A 19,238-nucleotide genomic window follows, 5' to 3' on the forward strand; every position below is an offset into this window, starting at 1 on the left:
AACAGTAAAATGATCATGTTAGTGTCATTTCAGCCAGAGATTTTTAAACTTGAGCTGAAGGTACACCAAAGGGTACACCTGCACATATATCAGCCCCCAGATGTGTTCCTGTGTGATCTGACAACGCATACGTTTTTGACAGCCTCTCTGCTTCGTCTTGATCAAGCACAACCTAGCAATTATTTTGCAAGAATGTCAGTGGTCCTGTAGTAAATACTTTGCTTCCACTGCCTTATTATGCATGTTCGCACAAATCAACACAGTCTTGCTGCCTCCAGTTGAGATGCAACACACTTTTAAACAAAAAAAGTTTCTGTTTAAAGTGTTTTCTTGTTAGGTGTCTGATGTTACTTTAGCCAATATGTGCAGAAACTGTGCAAGTGCTATCCAAACTGTAAACAGAGAACGTTAACCTTCACAGTAAAATTTTGGTCTGTTGGAATAGAAAGTGCCTCAAGGCGACTTTGTTGTTATTTGACGCTGTATAAAAAACCGAATTAAACTGAAGTTTACTACTTGGGAAAGCGATCAACCAACCTTTCAGGGAATACACTCTTTTTCCTGGCAACCATAGATTGTTTGGGCGTCGCCAACCAGCCTTTAGGCCATGGACTTACTCTAATCTAGCCTGCGTGCTTGTAAGCATCACTGGTCCAGTTAAAGGCATTAGACTGGTGGTTGGTGATCTGCACTGGTGGTTAGTTAGGGGAAATGTGAATTAATAAATCATTCCCAAAGTTTTGTGCAGCTGTATGTTGCAATAATGTACGGTTGTTCCAAAATCCCACAGCATACCTAGACCCCATTTAGAAACCAGTGAACTGTAAACTTTTTGCTTGCTTGTAATTAATTAGAAAGTGCAGTATGTTCCTCTGTTATACTGGATTTTGTTGTGAAAACAAATGCTTAGTGTAAACGGAAGTGTGAACACGGTCATGTACTCCCCAGTACTTAATACTGTGTGGCCTAGGCTGTAGTAAGAAAGTACATACCAGAACAGCAGTTACCTTTCATAAGCTGGCCTTCAGTCTCAACATAGATCATTTTCTTTGTGCTACAACTTGGCATTAACAATAGCCTATTATAATCTCTTCAGTTATATTGAAAACGGTAGATCCCTCCCCAGCTCCAGGCTTTACTCTACTATGCTAAACCGCTTCCCAGCACTCATTTTTAATATATCTGTCCACCATGCTCATAGTTTGCGAAATGTCTACCATGGCACATTAGAGACCTTGTAGTTAACATGTGACCAGACACACATGCACACACACGCTCGCAAACCTTCATGTAGACTGCAAATGACTGTAGTGTGTCTAAAATAAAACCCCGTGTCTATTTCAGTTGAGGCCAGTCCAGTAATAGCACAGGCGGTGAGGAGGAGGGTTGGACACAAGTTCTAATTGCAGCCTTGTCAATTGTAGCTCTCAATTTCTGCTTATAGAAACACACACACACACACACACACACACACACACACACACACACACACACACACACACACACACACACACACGTGACGTGTCACCATATTGTTAGGAGCAGGAAGGGTTTCACCTTGCCAGCAGTGTTTTCTTTGGCTGCTACAACATGCGTCAAACTCAAATCCCACTCTTCAAACCTCTTTAACTAATTATTCTGCTTGGCAACACTTTGGTGAATGGTTGATGGTTTTATATGGACCAAATTCTTTAATCTATATCATTTGTGTGTTTTACATTTAGTTAAAACATGGACATAGACTATATTTTCACCTTTAATCTATAAAAACTAACTATAGGTTAGGATGATGACAACTGTAAGGATGGATTAAAGAAGCTGAGCTTTTAATCTGCGCTTTTTTCCGATCATCATTTCTGTTTCTGTTTCAGGTGATCAGTGTGGATGGTAGTAACAGACAGACTCTACTAGAGGACAAGCTGCCTCATATCTTTGGTTTTACTCTATTGGGGGATTATATCTACTGGACTGACTGGCAGAGACGGAGCATTGAGAGGGTCCACAAAACCACAGCTGTACGAGAGATCATTATCGATCAGCTGCCAGATTTAATGGGGCTGAAGGCAACTAAAGTGACAGAGACCTTTGGTGAGTAAGCTTATTTTCCTCTGAGTTCTGTACATGCAGCAACAAAGCGGAACTTAGAAAAAAAAAAATCAAATGGCATATAAAAAAACGTTTTTTTCTTTTAGGTACAAATGGATGTGCTGGTGATAATGGTGGATGTAGCCATCTGTGTTTCTGGCGTCAGCAGGCTGTCAGCTGTGCCTGTCCAATGGGGATGGAGCTCCTCTCAGACCTCCAGACCTGTGTGGTGCCCGAAGCCTTCCTGCTCTTCACTAATAGGTCTGTCTGCCTTTCAATCAATAGCATGAAATGCCCTGCTGCTCTTGTTATCTGTAACTGGTGCATATTACAGTCATTCTGTTATTATTATGTCAAAAACAAATGACAAAAAAAACAGGAAAAGCTCACAAACATGAATGGCATAGGGGATTAGCATTCTCCTTACCTGACTGTAGTACTTCAGTTTGGGTTTAGGCTTCAGTCCTGAGAAAGTGTCTGCTATCTCAGACATGATTTAGTCTAGTAGGTGCTTTGACTTTGCTGTGTGTCAATCTGTGTCAGTAATTCTGATTATACAAGCTTATAACAGCTGCATTTTTCATTCTTTTCTGTATTTGAAGGAAGAGATACACGTCAGTTTAAATCAATCCAGCTGTCTACACAATGGATGCAGTTTATTTTAATGCTTCAGATCTGTTTTATTCTGTTTTTATACGTCTAACTTCACTGTGTCTTGGAATGCGAGTGCTTTCAAAATGAGGGTGAACCACACTCAGTAGTGTGCCTGAATGCGCCATCTGAAGGAGGACTAAAGTGGCTACTTCTTGGCAGTCTGTGCAGACCTCATGCTACAGTATTTGGTTTCAAACAAATTCAGCTGATTTTTTTCTTTTTTCCCCTGAAGTGTCATAAGGTTTTTTTGCTGGGGGGGTTCTGAAGATTTGCTGTATTGCAGCCGTCAAATTTCTTTCATCTTTTCCTACACTGTTAAGCACTGTCCAACTGTAACCTCTTACTTTTTATAGTTTTAGTATTAACAAATGGCTCTAACACAGTGAGGCTAGAGCAGCTATCACAACATGCATGCATCAGTGGGGAGGACGTTTCACTGTATCAAATGGTAGTGGACTGTTTGGTGGCCTGAATTAGAGACGGTGAACACAATACTGAGTACTAATTTTTTATGTATCAGGGCACAATAAAAAAAATCATCTGGTCCTTACCAGGTTCTATAATTGTCTAAATGCACCCCACATTTATACTCTCGCATTTTATTATCTCGTGTTTTTGTAAATGTCACAAATGTCACAAACCTGAGAAATAGGAGTTTCATACTGTTGTAGTGCACCTTGAACAACAGTAGGACATAAGTTTGAAGTTTTATTTTGTTTCATTCTTTCGTTGTTTGATTTTTAACTTTTGTCACCTTGGACTTGACCTTGGAAGACTTTGACCTCGGGCTTGTTTCACCATCAGCCTTGAAGGTGAGAATGTAACTTGCACGGGAATTTTAGGGATTCTTTTGTGTTGTTTTCTCCTCAGGGACAACATCAGGAGTATTTCTTTAGGTACCAACAGCAATGATGTGATCATTCCTGTGACAGGAGTTAAAGAGGCCTCTGCTCTTGATGTTTACGTCTATGAAAGAAGAATATATTGGACAGACATACAGGCAAAGGTATGTTTTGCAACAGAAATGTCCTGATGTGTTAGGGTTTTTTTTGCATCAGATTAAGAGAAACTGGGAATTCTTCACTTCTATCAGTTAAAGGAGAATTTGCTCTTTTTCTTTCCTGTTGTCTATCTCTTACTTTGCTCTCCGCTCGTTTTCCTGCCAGACAATCAGCAGAGCCTACATGAATGGCAGCTCTGTAGAACACATTATAGAGTTTGGGCTGGACTACCCAGAAGGCATGGCAGTTGACTGGATGGGTCACAACATTTACTGGGCAGATACAGGCACTAACCGCATTGAAGTGGCCCGGTTGGATGGCCAGTATCGACAGGTTCTGGTCTGTAAGGATCTTGACAATCCTCGATCATTGGACAACCCACGATCACTAGCACTGGACCCAGCCAATGGGTAAGACCATACAGTTTTAAAAATACCTGATATATTGGCCCAGTTCACTGCTGTGGATATAAAAATTCCTCCACTATTTCATAGTACAGGGGCGTTACCAGGTGCCTGTGGCCTATCTATCGATCTATACAATCTGCAGAAAAGTCTGTCATTTGATTTTCTACATTTTATTAATGAATATGTGTGTGAGACGAATGTATGTCATCAAACAAATGGACAGTCAAATAAAACAACATTTGCATCCCACTGCCTTCTCCTCAGTTACCTTCAGTTTGTGAGGGATGGTGCTGTTAAACCTGTTTATTAACAAACCTTGCATTATTACATTGTATGCAGATCACCCCAAAACATACTGATGTGCCTGTGTGAGTCTTTCTGTTTGATTGTTAAGTACGTGTGTCAGCATGCCAAGTTGCTACACACTTGGTGATGGCTTCATGCTGTCATGGGCCAGACCTTTCAACACACTTGCCTGGAGCCAGCTGATGTCATTCCATGATCAAATATTGATAACAGGAAAAACAAAGTTGTCTTCTTAAAGTGGAAGCGTGTTCCCTGTTTGGATTAGATTAGCCAGTTAGATAAATAATGTACCCAAAAAACAAAAAGAAACAGATTTTAATAAAACCACCAAAAGCTTTTACATCCTTTTACGTTCAGATGTGATTACCTTGGTCATGTGTATCACAAGGCATAAGAGTTCTTTCTGTCTGCAGCTACATGTACTGGACAGAGTGGGGAGGTCGGCCACGCATAGCCAGAGCCTACATGGATGGCAGCACCATCACAACCTTGGTGGATAAAGTGGGCCGTGCCAATGGACTGACCATTGACTATGTAGACCATCGTCTCTACTGGACTGACCTAGACACATGCATGATTGAAAGCACCAACATGCAAGGTTTGAAAACACACACCAAGAACTTACCATGGTAATGATTCACGGGAAAGAGGACTTAAACTTTCAATAGTCAGCAAAAATACACTGTAGCAGCAATGAGGCAAGCAAAGTCCAAAAACCAGTCCATAAAGTTAGATAGACGATCTAGTAGGAACACGAGTACAACAAAAGAAACTGTTGAGGGTGGGGCAGACCAGGGGGAAACTAGCAAAGTAGCACAGTTGCCAAGAAAATGCCTTGTTTAAATATCAGTGTTACCTAAGGCCTTTTTATGTGTAGTTTGCATGTTTGCACTGTGCCTGTGTGGGTTTCGTCCTAAACACTTGGCAGTGCTTCACTAGAAAACTTGCAAAGACAGAAGGCGAAAGTGGCAGAACTGTGGAGTGACCAGGAATTAAGAAAATGACCATATTTTCCAATACTTGTTGAATGGGTCAACTCATCAATTTGTTTTCCTCCTCATATTCAGAATTGTATTTTTAGAGCCTGCTGGACACAACTTTACAATTGTTTATGTGTTAGTAATTTTAAAAGCAAAAGATTAATCACTAGCTTTTTCTAGACAATTTTTTTTGGTTGGCAGCCACTGAATTCCAGTGGCTGCTACAGACTTTGTGGGATATTGCACAGAGTAAAATGCTTTTGTATATGCACAGAAAGTTTCACTTCATCTTCAGGGCCAGTGGAGAGTGTAATACCAATATACAGATACATACATACAATTATATGTATGTAATTCCCTTAGGCACATTGCAAACTAAAGAATTTGTCTTATAGTCTGTTAGTTTTTTCCTGTCTAATCCATAAGGCTGCTTGGTAAATTTACACAAGAAATTCTTACAGCAAAAAGAAAAAAGTATTGATTTTAGGGCTTTTATGAGTTTTCCTGTGTTGTCCCAATTCAATATCTTCTGCAGGCCTTCAGAGAGAGATCATAGTAGATGACCTCCCTCATCCCTTTGGTCTCACACAGTACCGCGATTTTATCTATTGGACTGATTTTAACCTGCGTAGCATTGAACGTGCAGACAAACGCAGCGGATACAACCGTACTGTGGTGCTGCAGGTATGAAACCACTTTAATTATCTAAACAATGTGTTCATTTTTTACATTAATATAACAATTTATTATATAACCAAGACAACACAAACAGACAAGAACCAAACAACTGGAATGAAAAGAAACTAAACAACACTCTGACCCATTTATTCAAAGCCACAGTTTACATCAAACTAAGCCAGTCCACTTTCCACATCCACAAGCCTTCTCAAATAACCTCATGTTTAGAGCTGTTCTATTATATTCTATTCTGTTCTATTCCATGGTTGTACTTTAAAATCTTCTCACTAGATACTTTCTATTTCTTTTAAATATTTTCCCACATTATACCAAGTTTCAATCATATGTTTAACAACTGGATTGCTAATTTGTGCTCAGTTGTTTTGTTTTGTTTTCCAAATGACCTGCATATACTTGGACACGGCTCATTTTAAGACCATAACATTTTTTTGTATTCCTAATAAGGAAATGTAATCTCATTTTTACTGTTGTGCATTTAACTAGTGTATTTGTTTTTTGGCACTGCTAACTTGTTGTTGGTCCTTTCATATTCCATCTGAAACTGCTGAGCTTTAACACACTGTTTCCTCAGGGCCAGCTTGAGCTGATGCTAGACATCCTGGTCTTCCACTCTTCTCGCCAGGATGGCACTAATGAGTGCACACACAACAACGGCAACTGTGCCCACCTCTGCCTGGCCACTCCTGCTGGTGCCCAGTGCCGGTGTGCCTCCCACTACACCTTGAACCCAGATGGACGAAACTGTAGCTGTAAGTACAGCTGATGGGAATCACACATATACACAAGTAAGAGAGAGTGCAGGCTAGTGGCTTGAACAGAGTGTCAATGAAAAATATGATCATTAAAATAGTTGCTGGTGTTATACGACTATGCGTCTACAGTTAGGACAAATGGAACAGAAATGACTGAAAGTAAAACGATAAACCTCGGCCGCTTCTTTCTCAACAGCCAACAGAAAGACTGTGAAAGCCAACATACTTTAGTTGTTTCCCATGAGTGTAGCTCCTCTAGTGTGTGTGTGTGTGCGTGAGTGTGAGAAAACTTTGGCTTTCTTTTGCCAGAGAGAACATGGAGTCTTTTCACCAGGCACACCCTTTCTCTACATTTGTTCACCCTGTTAATCCCACACCCCTCTCTGTTGTTTCTCTGTCTGCAGCTCCTTCAAGTTTCCTGCTCTTCAGTCAAAAGGCTAGTATCAGCAGAATGGTTTTAGGAGAGCAGAGTCCCGACATCATCCTTCCTATCCATGTAATGAGAAATGTTCGAGCTGTCAGCTATGACCCGGTGGAACGACTGGTTTACTGGCTCGATGGGCGACAGAATATACGCAGAGCCAGAGATGATGGGGCCATGGTACATCCACATCACCCTCTTAAAACACATACTCACAGCATTTGACACCATTGGCTGTTTTTGTGGAAAAAAGGATAAATAAACATTGACTTAGAAATTAGAATAGAATCATGATTAAGACCTTTTTATTATATTATTTTCATGCTTCATGTGACTCAAAGTGAATGTCAGAACAGGTCAAATGTTGACCTTATGACCTTACTGTGTTTGTTTTCAGTCGTCAATGATAGTGAGCAGCACTGCTCAACCAGTGGACAACCAGCTTCATGACCTGAGCCTGGATGCCTATAGTCGGAACATCTACTGGACCTGTGAGACAACCAACACCATCAACGTCAAGAGGATGGATGGTCACACTGTGGGCGTGGTCATCAAGGATGACACAGACAAGCCAAGGGCCATTGTGGTCAATGCTGAGAAAGGGTAAGCTCATTTTTGTGACAGTGACTCTACTAAGCTCAGTTGGAAAGATTGATGGTTCTAGCTGGCAGAGGTTAAACCATTACTTAAAAGCCATCACTTGACAGTTATCTTAACTAATTATAAGCTAATCTCCAATATTGTTTTTATCTCATAAATGATTGAAAGAGTGGTTGTAAAGGAGCTAACTAATCATCTGTAGAGAAAGAGTTTATTTGAAGAGCTTCCGTCAGGTTTCAGAGCTCATCACAGTACATCTGTGCTTGTCCTGCTATAAATCTCAGGGCAGCGTTCAGTACTGTTGACCATAATAATTTATTACAGCGAGTAGAGCATGCTGTGGGTGTCAACGGTCCTTCAGTGGTTTTAATCATATCTATGTAATAGACTCCACCATGTAAATGGAGTAAGTAAGTAAGTAAGTAAAATGTATTTATGTAGCGCTTTTCACAGATGAAAATCACAAAGTGCTTCATAATACAATGAATGAAAGTCCTGAGAGATGAGAGTCCTCTTAACACACACGTTAATTATGGAGTCCTACAGGCTTCCACGCTAGGACCATTTCCATTATAGACAGTACACCTCTCTGCATTTAATCATCAGTTACAGAGGAAAATGGTGACTCAAAAATGCTCATTTTCATGCCATTTCTGTTGGCAGGCTATTTCAAACATGCTGTTTATAAGCAAATTTTAAGAAAAAGTTCTGTAAAGTCAATTCAGAGTTTTATCATGCAAATTGCTGATTTGGGGCATTTTCAGTCTCGTTTTTAAAAGACCAGGAGACCATGATTATTGTTCTTCCCGAACTACATTCACAAATCAGCCAAGGAAAGTCCACCAGTCATAATTTTGGTTATATAATGTAATATAATATTTGGTTCCTCTTTGGGCTTTGACTTGCATGTGACATTTGTTGCATACTCCTTTTCCAATTAAGGAGATTTTCTAAATTGAGAGCTGTAGTTTTTTGGTTGAACAGGAGAAAATTGCTCTTGCATTTGTAACTCCGCGGTTCTGTTTACCAGCTTAGATAAATCACCTCTTTCTCACCTCCTGGCTATACAAAATGCCATGGGCAGAATTCTGCCACTTTTTACTAAGTCCACTCTTACATTTCCTTCCAACACAATGCTGCTCGCAGTCTTCAGTTGCAAGCTCAGAATCAATTGGCTTTTCCTCGTATGACAATGAAGAGTGAGGGAATAGAGCCTTTCAGTCTTTAGCACTTTGGAAGTTGGACGAGTTTCCAACTCCAAGTTTATTTAGCTTCCTCTGTACACTGCTTAAATTCATTTTAACTGTTTTAAATGATCAGTTTTCTTTTATTCTATTTTATTCTGTTTAACGTTGTTTTTATATCAGTATTAACTATTTTTATTACAATTTATTGTGATTATCCCTATTTTTTTTTTATTTTGCTATATAGTGCTTTGAGACTTCAGGTCCGTCAAAGGTGCTTTATTAATAAACTTGAGTTGTACCCTGCTGACACATGTCCACTTCTACAGGTACATGTATTTCACCACAGTGCAGGAGCGCTCAGCTAAGATTGAAGGTGCCAGTTTGGATGGGACAGAGAGGGAGTCTTTGTTCACCACTGGTCTCATCAGACCAGTAGCTCTGGCACTCGACAATAAGCTGGGAAAACTATTCTGGGTTGATGCTGACCTTAAACGCATTGAGAGCAGTGACCTGACAGGTGAGTCACCATAAAAAGAAGTAATTTATATGAAAGAAATGTTTTCATACACATTTGGATAAAACAAAGAACAGTGCCAGAATATGACTCAAATATTGCCTCACAGTAAATATTGAAAATAAAATAGAAATATGAACAAATATGAAACAAGGAGAGATCATTTGGAAGTAGTGAACAAGATTTATTGAGATAGAGAAATTCATGTATTTGGCAATTAGACCCAGATGACCCATCATGGCAAAACAAAATCCCAGTGATGATCAGATTTAGGACAGGGCCCCTTGGAGTGTAGACGCTGGTGGTGGTGAAGATGAAGACTGAGGCTTGGATAGTGCGCTGGCTGAGGTGTCTGAGGTGCAGATGGGGATGCACGAAAAGTCAGAAAGGGAGAATGAGGGAGAGCACAGATTTAAACCATGCGCCATTGGCTCACACAAGGCGGGCGAGTAGAGTAATGTTGTCAGTATTGTGATTGACGGCGTGGGAATGCAGTAGTTGTGTTTACAACAGAAAAGCAGATGAACACCCAGGAAAGCAGGCAGATGAATGATTACAGATGTTCCTTATTGAACTTATGCATAGGCTTCATTTACATTGCTCAAATATATCACATAAGTGGTTATTACTCCAAGCTTACTGTTCCCATCCCTGAGGTTGTCCACCAGAGACACTGACACATTTAGTTTGGTGGCAATGAGTTGTCGTTAATCAATATTTTTATTTAGAGAAGTGAGGAAAAAACAACGTAGGGTTGTTGGATTTTACAAACTCTCAATTATCATCACCAGGAAAAACTATTTTCTTGTTCTTATTATATCATTGCATCTATCCCAGGAGCAAATCGCATTGTCCTACAGGACTCAAACATTCTCCAGCCTATGGGGCTGACAGTGCTGGGTGACCATCTGTACTGGATTGACCGTCAGCAGCAGATGATTGAAAGGGTGGACAAACTTACTGGAGATGGGCGCACACGCATACAGGGACGGATATCATACCTTACCTCCATCCACGCTGTGGAAGAGATCGACCCACAGGAGTTTGGTACAGATCTTTCCCACAGAACTATTAGCTATATTAGTGTGGCTTTATGGTTTGGCCTTTGTATCAATGGCTGTTTTTCTTTCTACAGCGTCCCACCCATGTTCTCGTGACAATGGGGGCTGTTCTCACATCTGCATTGCTAAGGGTGATGGAACACCTCGCTGCTCCTGTCCCATGCACCTGGTGTTGCTGCAGGACCTGCTGCACTGTGGAGGTGAGCAACACAGTAACAGCACTCAGGTGCCTTTTCATTTCTGGGTGGAGAATTCAGAGAAGCAGACATGTCCGACCTGCATATCTGATTGAGTTTCAGAAGTACAAGGACATTCAAGGCTTTTTCTTCTACAACTCCAATTCAATAACTCTTTGTGTTTTAGTTATACTGTTGCACAACAGATTAATACAGGCAGCAGAGAGGAAGCAATGCTGGTTGTAATTACTCTAACAGTGACAGAGGTTATTTATAGGAATGTTTAAATGTCTAATGACACACTGTACATACACTGTATATACATTTGCATGCATGTTCACTCCTGTTGTTTAGGTTTTGTCCCTCTTAGTCTGAAGGGTCTAATCTAAAGTTCAGTGCTTCTCCCTTCCACAGATAATTGTGACTTGTCTCTCTGCTTCATTCTCTTCCTTATATGTTGTCTTCTCTGTTTTTTCTCAGAGCCGCCTACCTGCTCAACAGAGCAATTCACCTGCTCCACAGGGGAGATTGATTGCATTCCAATGGCCTGGCGTTGCGACGGCTTTCCAGAATGTGAAGATGGCAGTGATGAAGACAACTGTCCCATCTGTTCTACATACCAGTTCCGATGTGACAAAGGAGGCTGCATTGATGCTCAAAGACGCTGCAATGGTGAATTGGACTGTGCTGATCACTCTGATGAGCAGGACTGTGAAAGTAGGTTTACACGCTCAACTCAGGCACAGATGTTTGCAGCATTATGCATGGAAGTTTTGTGACTGATAAATTAGGTTTTACTTTCAGTGTTCTTTAGGATGCTTGATATTTCTACTAAACAAATAATAGCCTGAGTTTACCTATGAGTCATAGCACCAAATCAAAACAGCAGTTGCCTCGAAGCACTTTCTATTGTAAGATAAACCCTTACAGTTATGAAATGTATAAATACTCTTTATACGAAGTTTCTAAGTCATTTTTTCCTCATTAGGACCAGAATTGTCGTGGGGTTAAAAAATCATCCTCTCTACGTCCTCTAAAGCTCTATCAGTGTATATAGTTATAATGTTAAAGAACCCATAGGACTGTACTGACCAAATAGTGCACTTCTTTCTAAAAAGTTTCTGCTTTTCAAAAACTGTTTTATAAAAACGTCCTTTTTGATAGAGTATATAGTTAGGGCTGGATCTTGTGACCTTACCTCCCTCTGCTGTCTTCTCTTTAACCTCACCCCCAACTGTTCACATCAGTTGGCTCTCCATGTGTGAGCCTGGTTGAGCTGGAGGTTTCTTCCTGTTAAGAGTTTTTCCTTACCATTCTTGCCAAGTGCGTGCTTGGAGCATTATTGGCTCCTCTTAATGCAGATTGTGTTTAAATTAAACTACAGGGAGAATAGAAGACTATTGCATTTACAGCCACAGAAGCCTGACCAACAAAAACAGCCAGTTACTAAAGTGACTCCTTGTAGTCTTGCATTGTTGTGTTTGGTCTAATGAGTAGCGCCAGCACCAAACAGCCATTTTTCACATTTTCATACAGGCTCACAACTGCCGCTTAAAGATGTCTGCGGTTTTTTAAACTGCTGAAATTTCAGTTGCATAGATAAAAACAATAAGTCAGCGACACTGTTCGTGTCTGTCTTGGAGCTCTCAGTGTGTTTATTTTCATCGATCTGATCATTCATAGAATATATAAAGAGCATCTTCCCTGGGTCTCCTTAGTCACAAAACCAACCCACCTACTTTTTGAAACGTCACCCTTCTTTTGTTGATTCTCCACTGCTGGATTTGTCTGTTTGCAACAGAAATATTTGCAGAGGTTCCACGTATGTGTTCTGCTATCTTGTCCACCTCATATTTGTGTTGCATTCAGTAACAGTTCCCCCCATGCTCGGTCTAAACAAAGAAAATTTCCAATCACTGGCATATAATTTTCCATCGTTCTTCTTCCTGTTGCGTATAAAATGTACATAAATGCGACAGCTTTTGGTTTTATTGTTTTTTTAAACAAAAAAATGCCATTGAAACATCTTGCTACGTTTCCTCTTCTACTCCAGCTATCTGCCCTCCCAACCAGTTCCGCTGTGGTGACAATCAATGTATCACAAAGAAACAACAGTGTGACAATTACTCCGACTGTCCTGATGGATCAGATGAGCTCGCCTGCGGTAAAAACACTGAGATATTCAAACTGCAGAAACATGGCTGTATATTCTCTGGTAAACTTCCCGTCTTACACTGTATTCTTTTTTTCTTGTCCATGTTCAGAGCATGTGTCACCTCCCTCCAGTGGCATCCCTAGCACTGGGCCCAACACTATCGGCCCAGTTATTGCCATCATCCTGCTCGTCTTCATCATCGGGGGAGCTTATTTTGTCTGCCAGCGTGTGGTGTGTCGACGATACAAAGGCCCCAGTGGGACTTTTCCTCATGAGTACATCAGCGGGACACCCCATGTACCTCTCAACTTCATCACTCCCAGCGGTTCTCAGCATGGTACCTATCAAGGTAAGCTGGAGCACACAGCAGCAGTGCTATGGTTACACTGCTACTTATCAGCACAGGTGTTAATAATACCTGTAAACTATTGTGTGCAGGTATCTCCTGTGGGAAGTCCATGATGAGTTCTGTCAGTCTGATGGGCAGCAGCAGCAGTGGAGCTCCTCTTTATGATAGAAATCATGTGACTGGAGCTTCATCCAGCAGCTCTTCATCTACAAAGGGAGCCTTCTATCCTCAGGTACACACACACACACAGTGCACAGGCTGTTTATGGTTTACTTTCCGGTTTACTTACAGATTTTTGTTCTGTTTTGTAGATCCTGAATCCTCCTCCCTCTCCAGCCACTGACCGCTCTCTCTACAACACAGAGATCTTCTACTCTTCCAACAGTCCATCTACCACCAGATCATATAGGTCATACAGTCTTATCATTGCCTATCTCCAAGCACACACATGCCAGAGATGCAAGTGTCTGTCATGTGTGTGTTTACCAGACACTTGCAAACTTTATGACACTGTAATTATTTTACTGGGCTTTGGACTTCCTCCTCAGCAGGAGACGTTCACATCTCCTGCTGTTGATTTTGCGATCTTTTTTTTTTTTACTTTTTTCGGTTATTATGATGTAAACAAAGATTAATTGTATGTAAACTGCAATGAAAACTAAGTTTGTGTCATCTCTCCTTCAGACCCTATAACCCGGTCCGTGGCACCGTCCCACCTACCACTCCCTGCAGTACCGATGTTTGCGACAGCGACTACACTCCCCACCACCCGCCGGCTGGGCTGGGGCTGTCAGTGGGTCGCTGGAAGGGCTCTGGCCATGGCAGCCAAACCAAACACAAGTACTACATGGACCTCAACTCAGACTCTGACCCATACCCTCCACCCCCCACGCCCCGATCCCAGTACATGTCAGCTGAGGAAAGCTGCCCTCCATCCCCTTCTACAGAGCGTTCCTACTTCCACCTATGTCCCCCTCCTCCCTCTCCCTGCACTGACTCTTCATGACCCTCAACAGCCTGGGACCCCTGTGAGAAAGAAAGGGATGAAGTCAGCTAGCTACGAGAGCTTCATATCAGCTGATTAGGCTGATATGCCTTATTGGTCCTTTTATCATTCCAGTCATCCAGGAGTTCTCAGGGTGGCCATTGTCTAATCTTCCAAATGCCCTGCTTGAACATTCACTCTCATGGAACAGGTTGAAGGTTCAAGGCTGTCCCTGCCATGCCTCAGGGCATTCCCTCTTTAAGTTTCATTCCATGGAATGAAGAAACCTTCCTGTGCTGGGCCGGTTTTGGGTTTCCATCAGTCCAAAAAGGATCCTGATTTCTCATGCTACTTCCTCTTCAGCATGCAGTGACCTCACCAATTGAGTGTGAAAACCACAGATCCAGTGCATCCAAAAGACCACCACCTCATCTCCCCCAATCTTCACAGATCTGTCTTGTCCTTCCTCACAGCATCTGTGTCAGCAGGACTGTATATACTGTAGTGTTAAAAATCACATGAACAAAACAAAAAAAACAAACAACAAATAATGGAAATGTTTTTCATACTTTATTCATAGTGGGTGATCCCCAGCTTGACAGAAAACAAAGGACAGTGGAGTGAGTGAGTGTGTGAATGAAGGATGAATGAATATACAGGAGCATACAGGCATGTGAAGGCTTGCTAGGTGAATTGGAAAAATCTGATGACTGATTTATAATATGTACACTAAAAAGTGACAGAGTGGATGATCACAGAGGTCAAGTCTGCTTCTTTTCCCACATTGTGTTCCTCCATTCCAAACTTTCAATCCTCCATAGCTGAGCCCTGTGCCTTGTGAAGAAGTAGAGCCTTCTCCAGTCAACAAAGCGACTGCTAACAGTCTCTTCATTGAGTAAAGTCACCGCCTGCCTGCAAACACCAGACGAATGCCAACATGTAAAGCTATTGTAAATATGTGTAATGAAGTCAGTGATTGAGTTATGAGAAATTAATGCTTTTTGGTGTAACTAAGAACCTCTTCCATCACTTTTTCTGTATTCTCATCATCCTGTTTACCAAAAATATGTTTGCTGCTATTGTGTACATACGATATCAGTTACTATCATTACACAGAAAGGCCAAAATTGCCACTCTTATACTGACAGTAGATCGTGAAGCTACTTTACAGTTAATAGCAAATTATTCTTATAGCCATGTTTGTTCTTTGTACTTTGTATGTAGATCATTATGTATGTCTCTGTGTCAGTTGAAATGTTTGGTTTGAAGGAGTTATTTTTGGAAGGAGGTTAAAAGGTTGAAAACCTCCATGCTTCAGATGACTCTTCCCTGATCTCCCCACAAAGTCTTTTGCGGGTTTTCGTACAATGAACTCATCACTGCATAACCTGAGCTTGAAGGATGGTTTAGATGCTGTGAGTCTAACACACACAGTTTGAAGCATTCTGAGTAATCCCGAGCACCTCGAGGCAACTGTTGCTTTAATATGGAACTGTATAAATAAAATGTAATTAAATTGGATTAAATTAAACCAAAGGTAGCAGTTGCCTCAGGTTAGACAAACTTTCTGGCCTCTGAGCTTTGCCACATTTTGTAAGATAATAACTACTGGAGAGATTTTGAAGAAGTTGTCTATTAGTAGTCCATTGAGGATGAAATCTCGAGACTTTGCTGACCCATTAATCTTTGCTCGTTACATACAAGAAATTGATGTCGTAGTAACAGCTGGTGATCATGCTCCTAAAAGAATGAACAATTTTAAACTTACGAATGACCTGTTTTAATTTGGTTGTGTCCTGCTTCAAAGAAAGAATTTTCTCCAACGATATTTCATGTTGATCCAGGGGGCACAACTTTATTCACTCCCTATAGGAATATTTGGCACTGTTACCGTAAAGACTATAGATTGGCACGAGAATTAACCATTTTCAAGTTCAAAGACAGATAGTGGGTCAGAAAAGTGCTTCTTTTAGCAGTCATCAAGGTGAAAGTGTCCTTTGTTGCCCCTTTGTGCCTGGAAGAAGTTCACCTGTGTTAGATGAGTTAGAGGGAAGTGCAGTTTGGCAGCACTTTGTAAAGGTCAGGAATTGCATGGTCTTGGAGTAAGCTTTGTTCCTGTTGCCTGATTAAATTATCTCCAGTCAGGTGACATTACAGCTAAAATAGATTTCCAGCTTAGGTAGCTGAAGTTGGGTGCTTTTTTAGCAGCACAACACATTTATGTTGAGGGCTATAGGCCCTGCCTCAAACCACTGTGTCAGTAAAACCCTGTACTTGTTGTCTCTGCTAAGAATGCTTTGCGTAATTTACCCTTGTGACATTTTTTGTATCAAAAGCATTTTTATATAATAAAGGTTTTATTTTAAGGAAAGTTTTGTCTGAGGTTATTCAGTTCACTTCAGTTCAATTTTATTTATATAATTTACAACAGTCGCAGTTGCTTTATATGAGGTGAAGACCCTTCAGTTTTGGAGAGCATCCCAGCATTCAGATGCAGAAGGTGGGAAACAAGATCTTCTGTACAACAGGAAGGCAATGTGGCAGAACCAGAATCAGGGAGGGGAAACCATCTAAGGTTTGGTTAATGGAAAATACAAAACAGAAGCACACAGAAACTACATACAGTACAACAAATGCAAAGCCCATGTGGGCTTTTTACCTCTGCATATCCTTTAAAGCTCTTTGGAGGTAGATACAGTCAGAGGAACCAGAACACTGTGTCTCTCTGAGCTGCTGAGGAGTTCAGCTATAACAAGGCAACCACTAAATCACATACGGTCACAATGCTTTAAAAGAAATCATGGAAAGAAATGTATAACTTGCTCTAACATGTAGATGTTAGAAAAGAAAAATCATGCAGTAATTGCTTCCAGTCACTGCTTTTCTGAAGAAACAAGGAAATGTACAAATAAAAAGAAAAGAGGGCTCGTCCGGGATTTGAACCCGGGACCTCTCGCACCCAAAGCGAGAATCATACCCCTAGACCAACGAGCCTCTGATTGTAGCACCTGACCAGACGTATTCATAAGGCTGTTCGGCCTCGTGTGGCGAGTGCGACACCTATTGGTAGATATAGTAAATGAACTCGGTCCTTGGAGCTGTGTATGTTTTTATCTCTGCTCATTGATTTGTCCATCTAAACGTATTTAAATAATACAATTTTACATATAACAAGAAAGCTATACAATATACAATATAAGGGTAAATGACATTGAGTGCAAACCAGGCAGAGTAGTGCAAATAGGCAAATAGAGAGAGAGAGAGAGAGAGAGAGCAATGTAGTGTAATGTAGTTGGCTGCAGATATGATGGAACTTTGTTCTGTATATCATGTTGACTTCTGTTGACTGAGCTTCTTCCTGTACCACTGCTTGAAGGAAGTATCATCTAGAAACTGGGAGTACATTTTAAGACCACCGCTGACACAGAGCAGTGCCCTGGGTCAACCTGCGATCCAGTATATCCGCTTCATCAAGAGTCTTCCTCATTTTATCTCTCTGGAAAATCTATGAAAAATCTCTCTTTAAGTATTCTTAGGGCCAGTGATGTTTCATCATATGAACCGATTTGAGCAGTGGTCATGTTTCAGTCATGTAGGCACTCTCGACACCTGGAACCTCTGGAAACTGCAACTCAGGAATGGCGTCACTGATTGATCCTGGATTCCTGGTTTATTGAGCTTTCTTTGTGTTTGACATTGCAGTGACGATGTGTTTAAAAAAAAAAGAAAGAAAAAAATAATAGGGGGAAATCCTTTGTTATATTCTACCAGAACGGAAGGGTATCTGAAATACCATATTCATGATAAAAACCTGTATTCATCTGACAGTAATAGTTTATAGAAGCTGTAGATTTAAAAAAAAAAGAAAAAAGTTTTTATTCCAAACTTTTGAGGGTCTGCTAATGTTACAGCCCAGGTAATGTGCTGTGTTGTGCTGGGAATAAGTCTTGGAGCCGTAAATACAGGACTCTAAGAGAATGCATGTAAAAGTTTAAAAATACTAAGAGAGAAACAGCAAACTGGTCCAGTGAAGTTAGTCCAGCTGGTAGACAGGTGTTGAGGGCTGCACAGAGGCAGCAAGAGGTGGAGCCCAGCATTCAATCTTATATCATTTTTTTGTTTTCTCTCTCCCTTTATTCTCCCTGTGTTTGCCGCTCTGTAATTACACCAGCTGCTTGGGTTGGTTTTCTCTTTCTCTCTGTTTTCGCTCCCTCGCACCTGACATTATTTTAATGCTCGCTCTACTCTCTCCTCCTTTCACACTCCCTTTTCCCTCCAAAAAGATGCTCAACCTGCCGAAATACCACACAGATTGCAAAATGTTTTGTGCTGACTTGTTGAATATATCAGTAAAAGGGGCCTCAAAAATCACAGAATAAACAAATCCACAGCTGAACTGTAATTTGATCCTTTCTGCAATGATAACGCGACCTGCACTTACTTTTATGTGGGACCAGTTGTTGTGGTATTTTTACATTATTTTAACCTAGGTTTCTCCAAGTTTTTGATTCTTTGACATCCAAAGGTTTTTTCTTCCTGTAAGAAATGACACATGTTAGCAAGTCATTATGTGTTTTAAAAACATGCACATTTTTATGTACAGTTCATCTGCCACAAAACACCTTCCCTTTCATGTGCCCCAGTTAAACCCAGGTTTTATTTTACCAAGCTGATAAACACCTTCATGATGATTCATTTTTGTAGTCAGAGTCAAAATGAATTATATGGCACATTTAAAACAACAACTGTTGACCAAGATGCTGTACATTTAAGATCATCCAAACAGATAATAATATAGACAATATGCCTGATATTATTTAGGAAAAGAAGCATAAAATGGGAAAATTTGAGTAAGAAATAAGACAAATAAAAGCAGTACAAACTCATTCTGATTTAAAAGCCAAAG

At 40.7% G+C, this 19,238-nt stretch overlaps 1 protein-coding gene and 1 non-coding gene across 2 annotated transcripts in view; one reads left to right on the forward strand and one right to left on the reverse strand.

Moving 5' to 3' along the window:
- The window catches only part of lrp5 (low density lipoprotein receptor-related protein 5), a 53,471-nt gene extending 36,768 nt beyond the window's left edge, over nucleotides 1-16,703 (forward strand). The window contains exons 12-29 of the mRNA XM_085413129.1: nucleotides 1,872-2,088; nucleotides 2,193-2,346; nucleotides 3,610-3,745; nucleotides 3,906-4,150; nucleotides 4,867-5,051; nucleotides 5,969-6,117; nucleotides 6,704-6,881; nucleotides 7,289-7,485; nucleotides 7,703-7,908; nucleotides 9,419-9,609; nucleotides 10,444-10,653; nucleotides 10,742-10,867; nucleotides 11,324-11,560; nucleotides 12,897-13,007; nucleotides 13,108-13,347; nucleotides 13,437-13,579; nucleotides 13,659-13,756; nucleotides 14,032-16,703. Of these exons, the coding sequence (XP_085269255.1) occupies nucleotides 1,872-2,088; nucleotides 2,193-2,346; nucleotides 3,610-3,745; nucleotides 3,906-4,150; nucleotides 4,867-5,051; nucleotides 5,969-6,117; nucleotides 6,704-6,881; nucleotides 7,289-7,485; nucleotides 7,703-7,908; nucleotides 9,419-9,609; nucleotides 10,444-10,653; nucleotides 10,742-10,867; nucleotides 11,324-11,560; nucleotides 12,897-13,007; nucleotides 13,108-13,347; nucleotides 13,437-13,579; nucleotides 13,659-13,756; nucleotides 14,032-14,353 (3,345 nt within the window). The 3' untranslated portion in view covers nucleotides 14,354-16,703. The remainder of the gene's footprint in view (nucleotides 1-1,871; nucleotides 2,089-2,192; nucleotides 2,347-3,609; nucleotides 3,746-3,905; nucleotides 4,151-4,866; nucleotides 5,052-5,968; nucleotides 6,118-6,703; nucleotides 6,882-7,288; nucleotides 7,486-7,702; nucleotides 7,909-9,418; nucleotides 9,610-10,443; nucleotides 10,654-10,741; nucleotides 10,868-11,323; nucleotides 11,561-12,896; nucleotides 13,008-13,107; nucleotides 13,348-13,436; nucleotides 13,580-13,658; nucleotides 13,757-14,031) is intronic.
- A 551-nt stretch (nucleotides 16,704-17,254) lies between these two features.
- Nucleotides 17,255-17,326, reverse strand: trnap-ugg (transfer RNA proline (anticodon UGG)). Its single transcript has one exon. It is a non-coding gene; the product is annotated as a tRNA-Pro (tRNA).
- Nucleotides 17,327-19,238: the final 1,912 nt, after the last annotated feature.

The sequence above is a fragment of the Rhamphochromis longiceps genome, linkage group LG7 (genome assembly GCF_057381845.1).
Source record: "Rhamphochromis longiceps isolate RC_006_pf linkage group LG7, R_longiceps_female_GT1.1, whole genome shotgun sequence".
NCBI lineage: Eukaryota > Metazoa > Chordata > Actinopteri > Cichliformes > Cichlidae > Rhamphochromis > Rhamphochromis longiceps.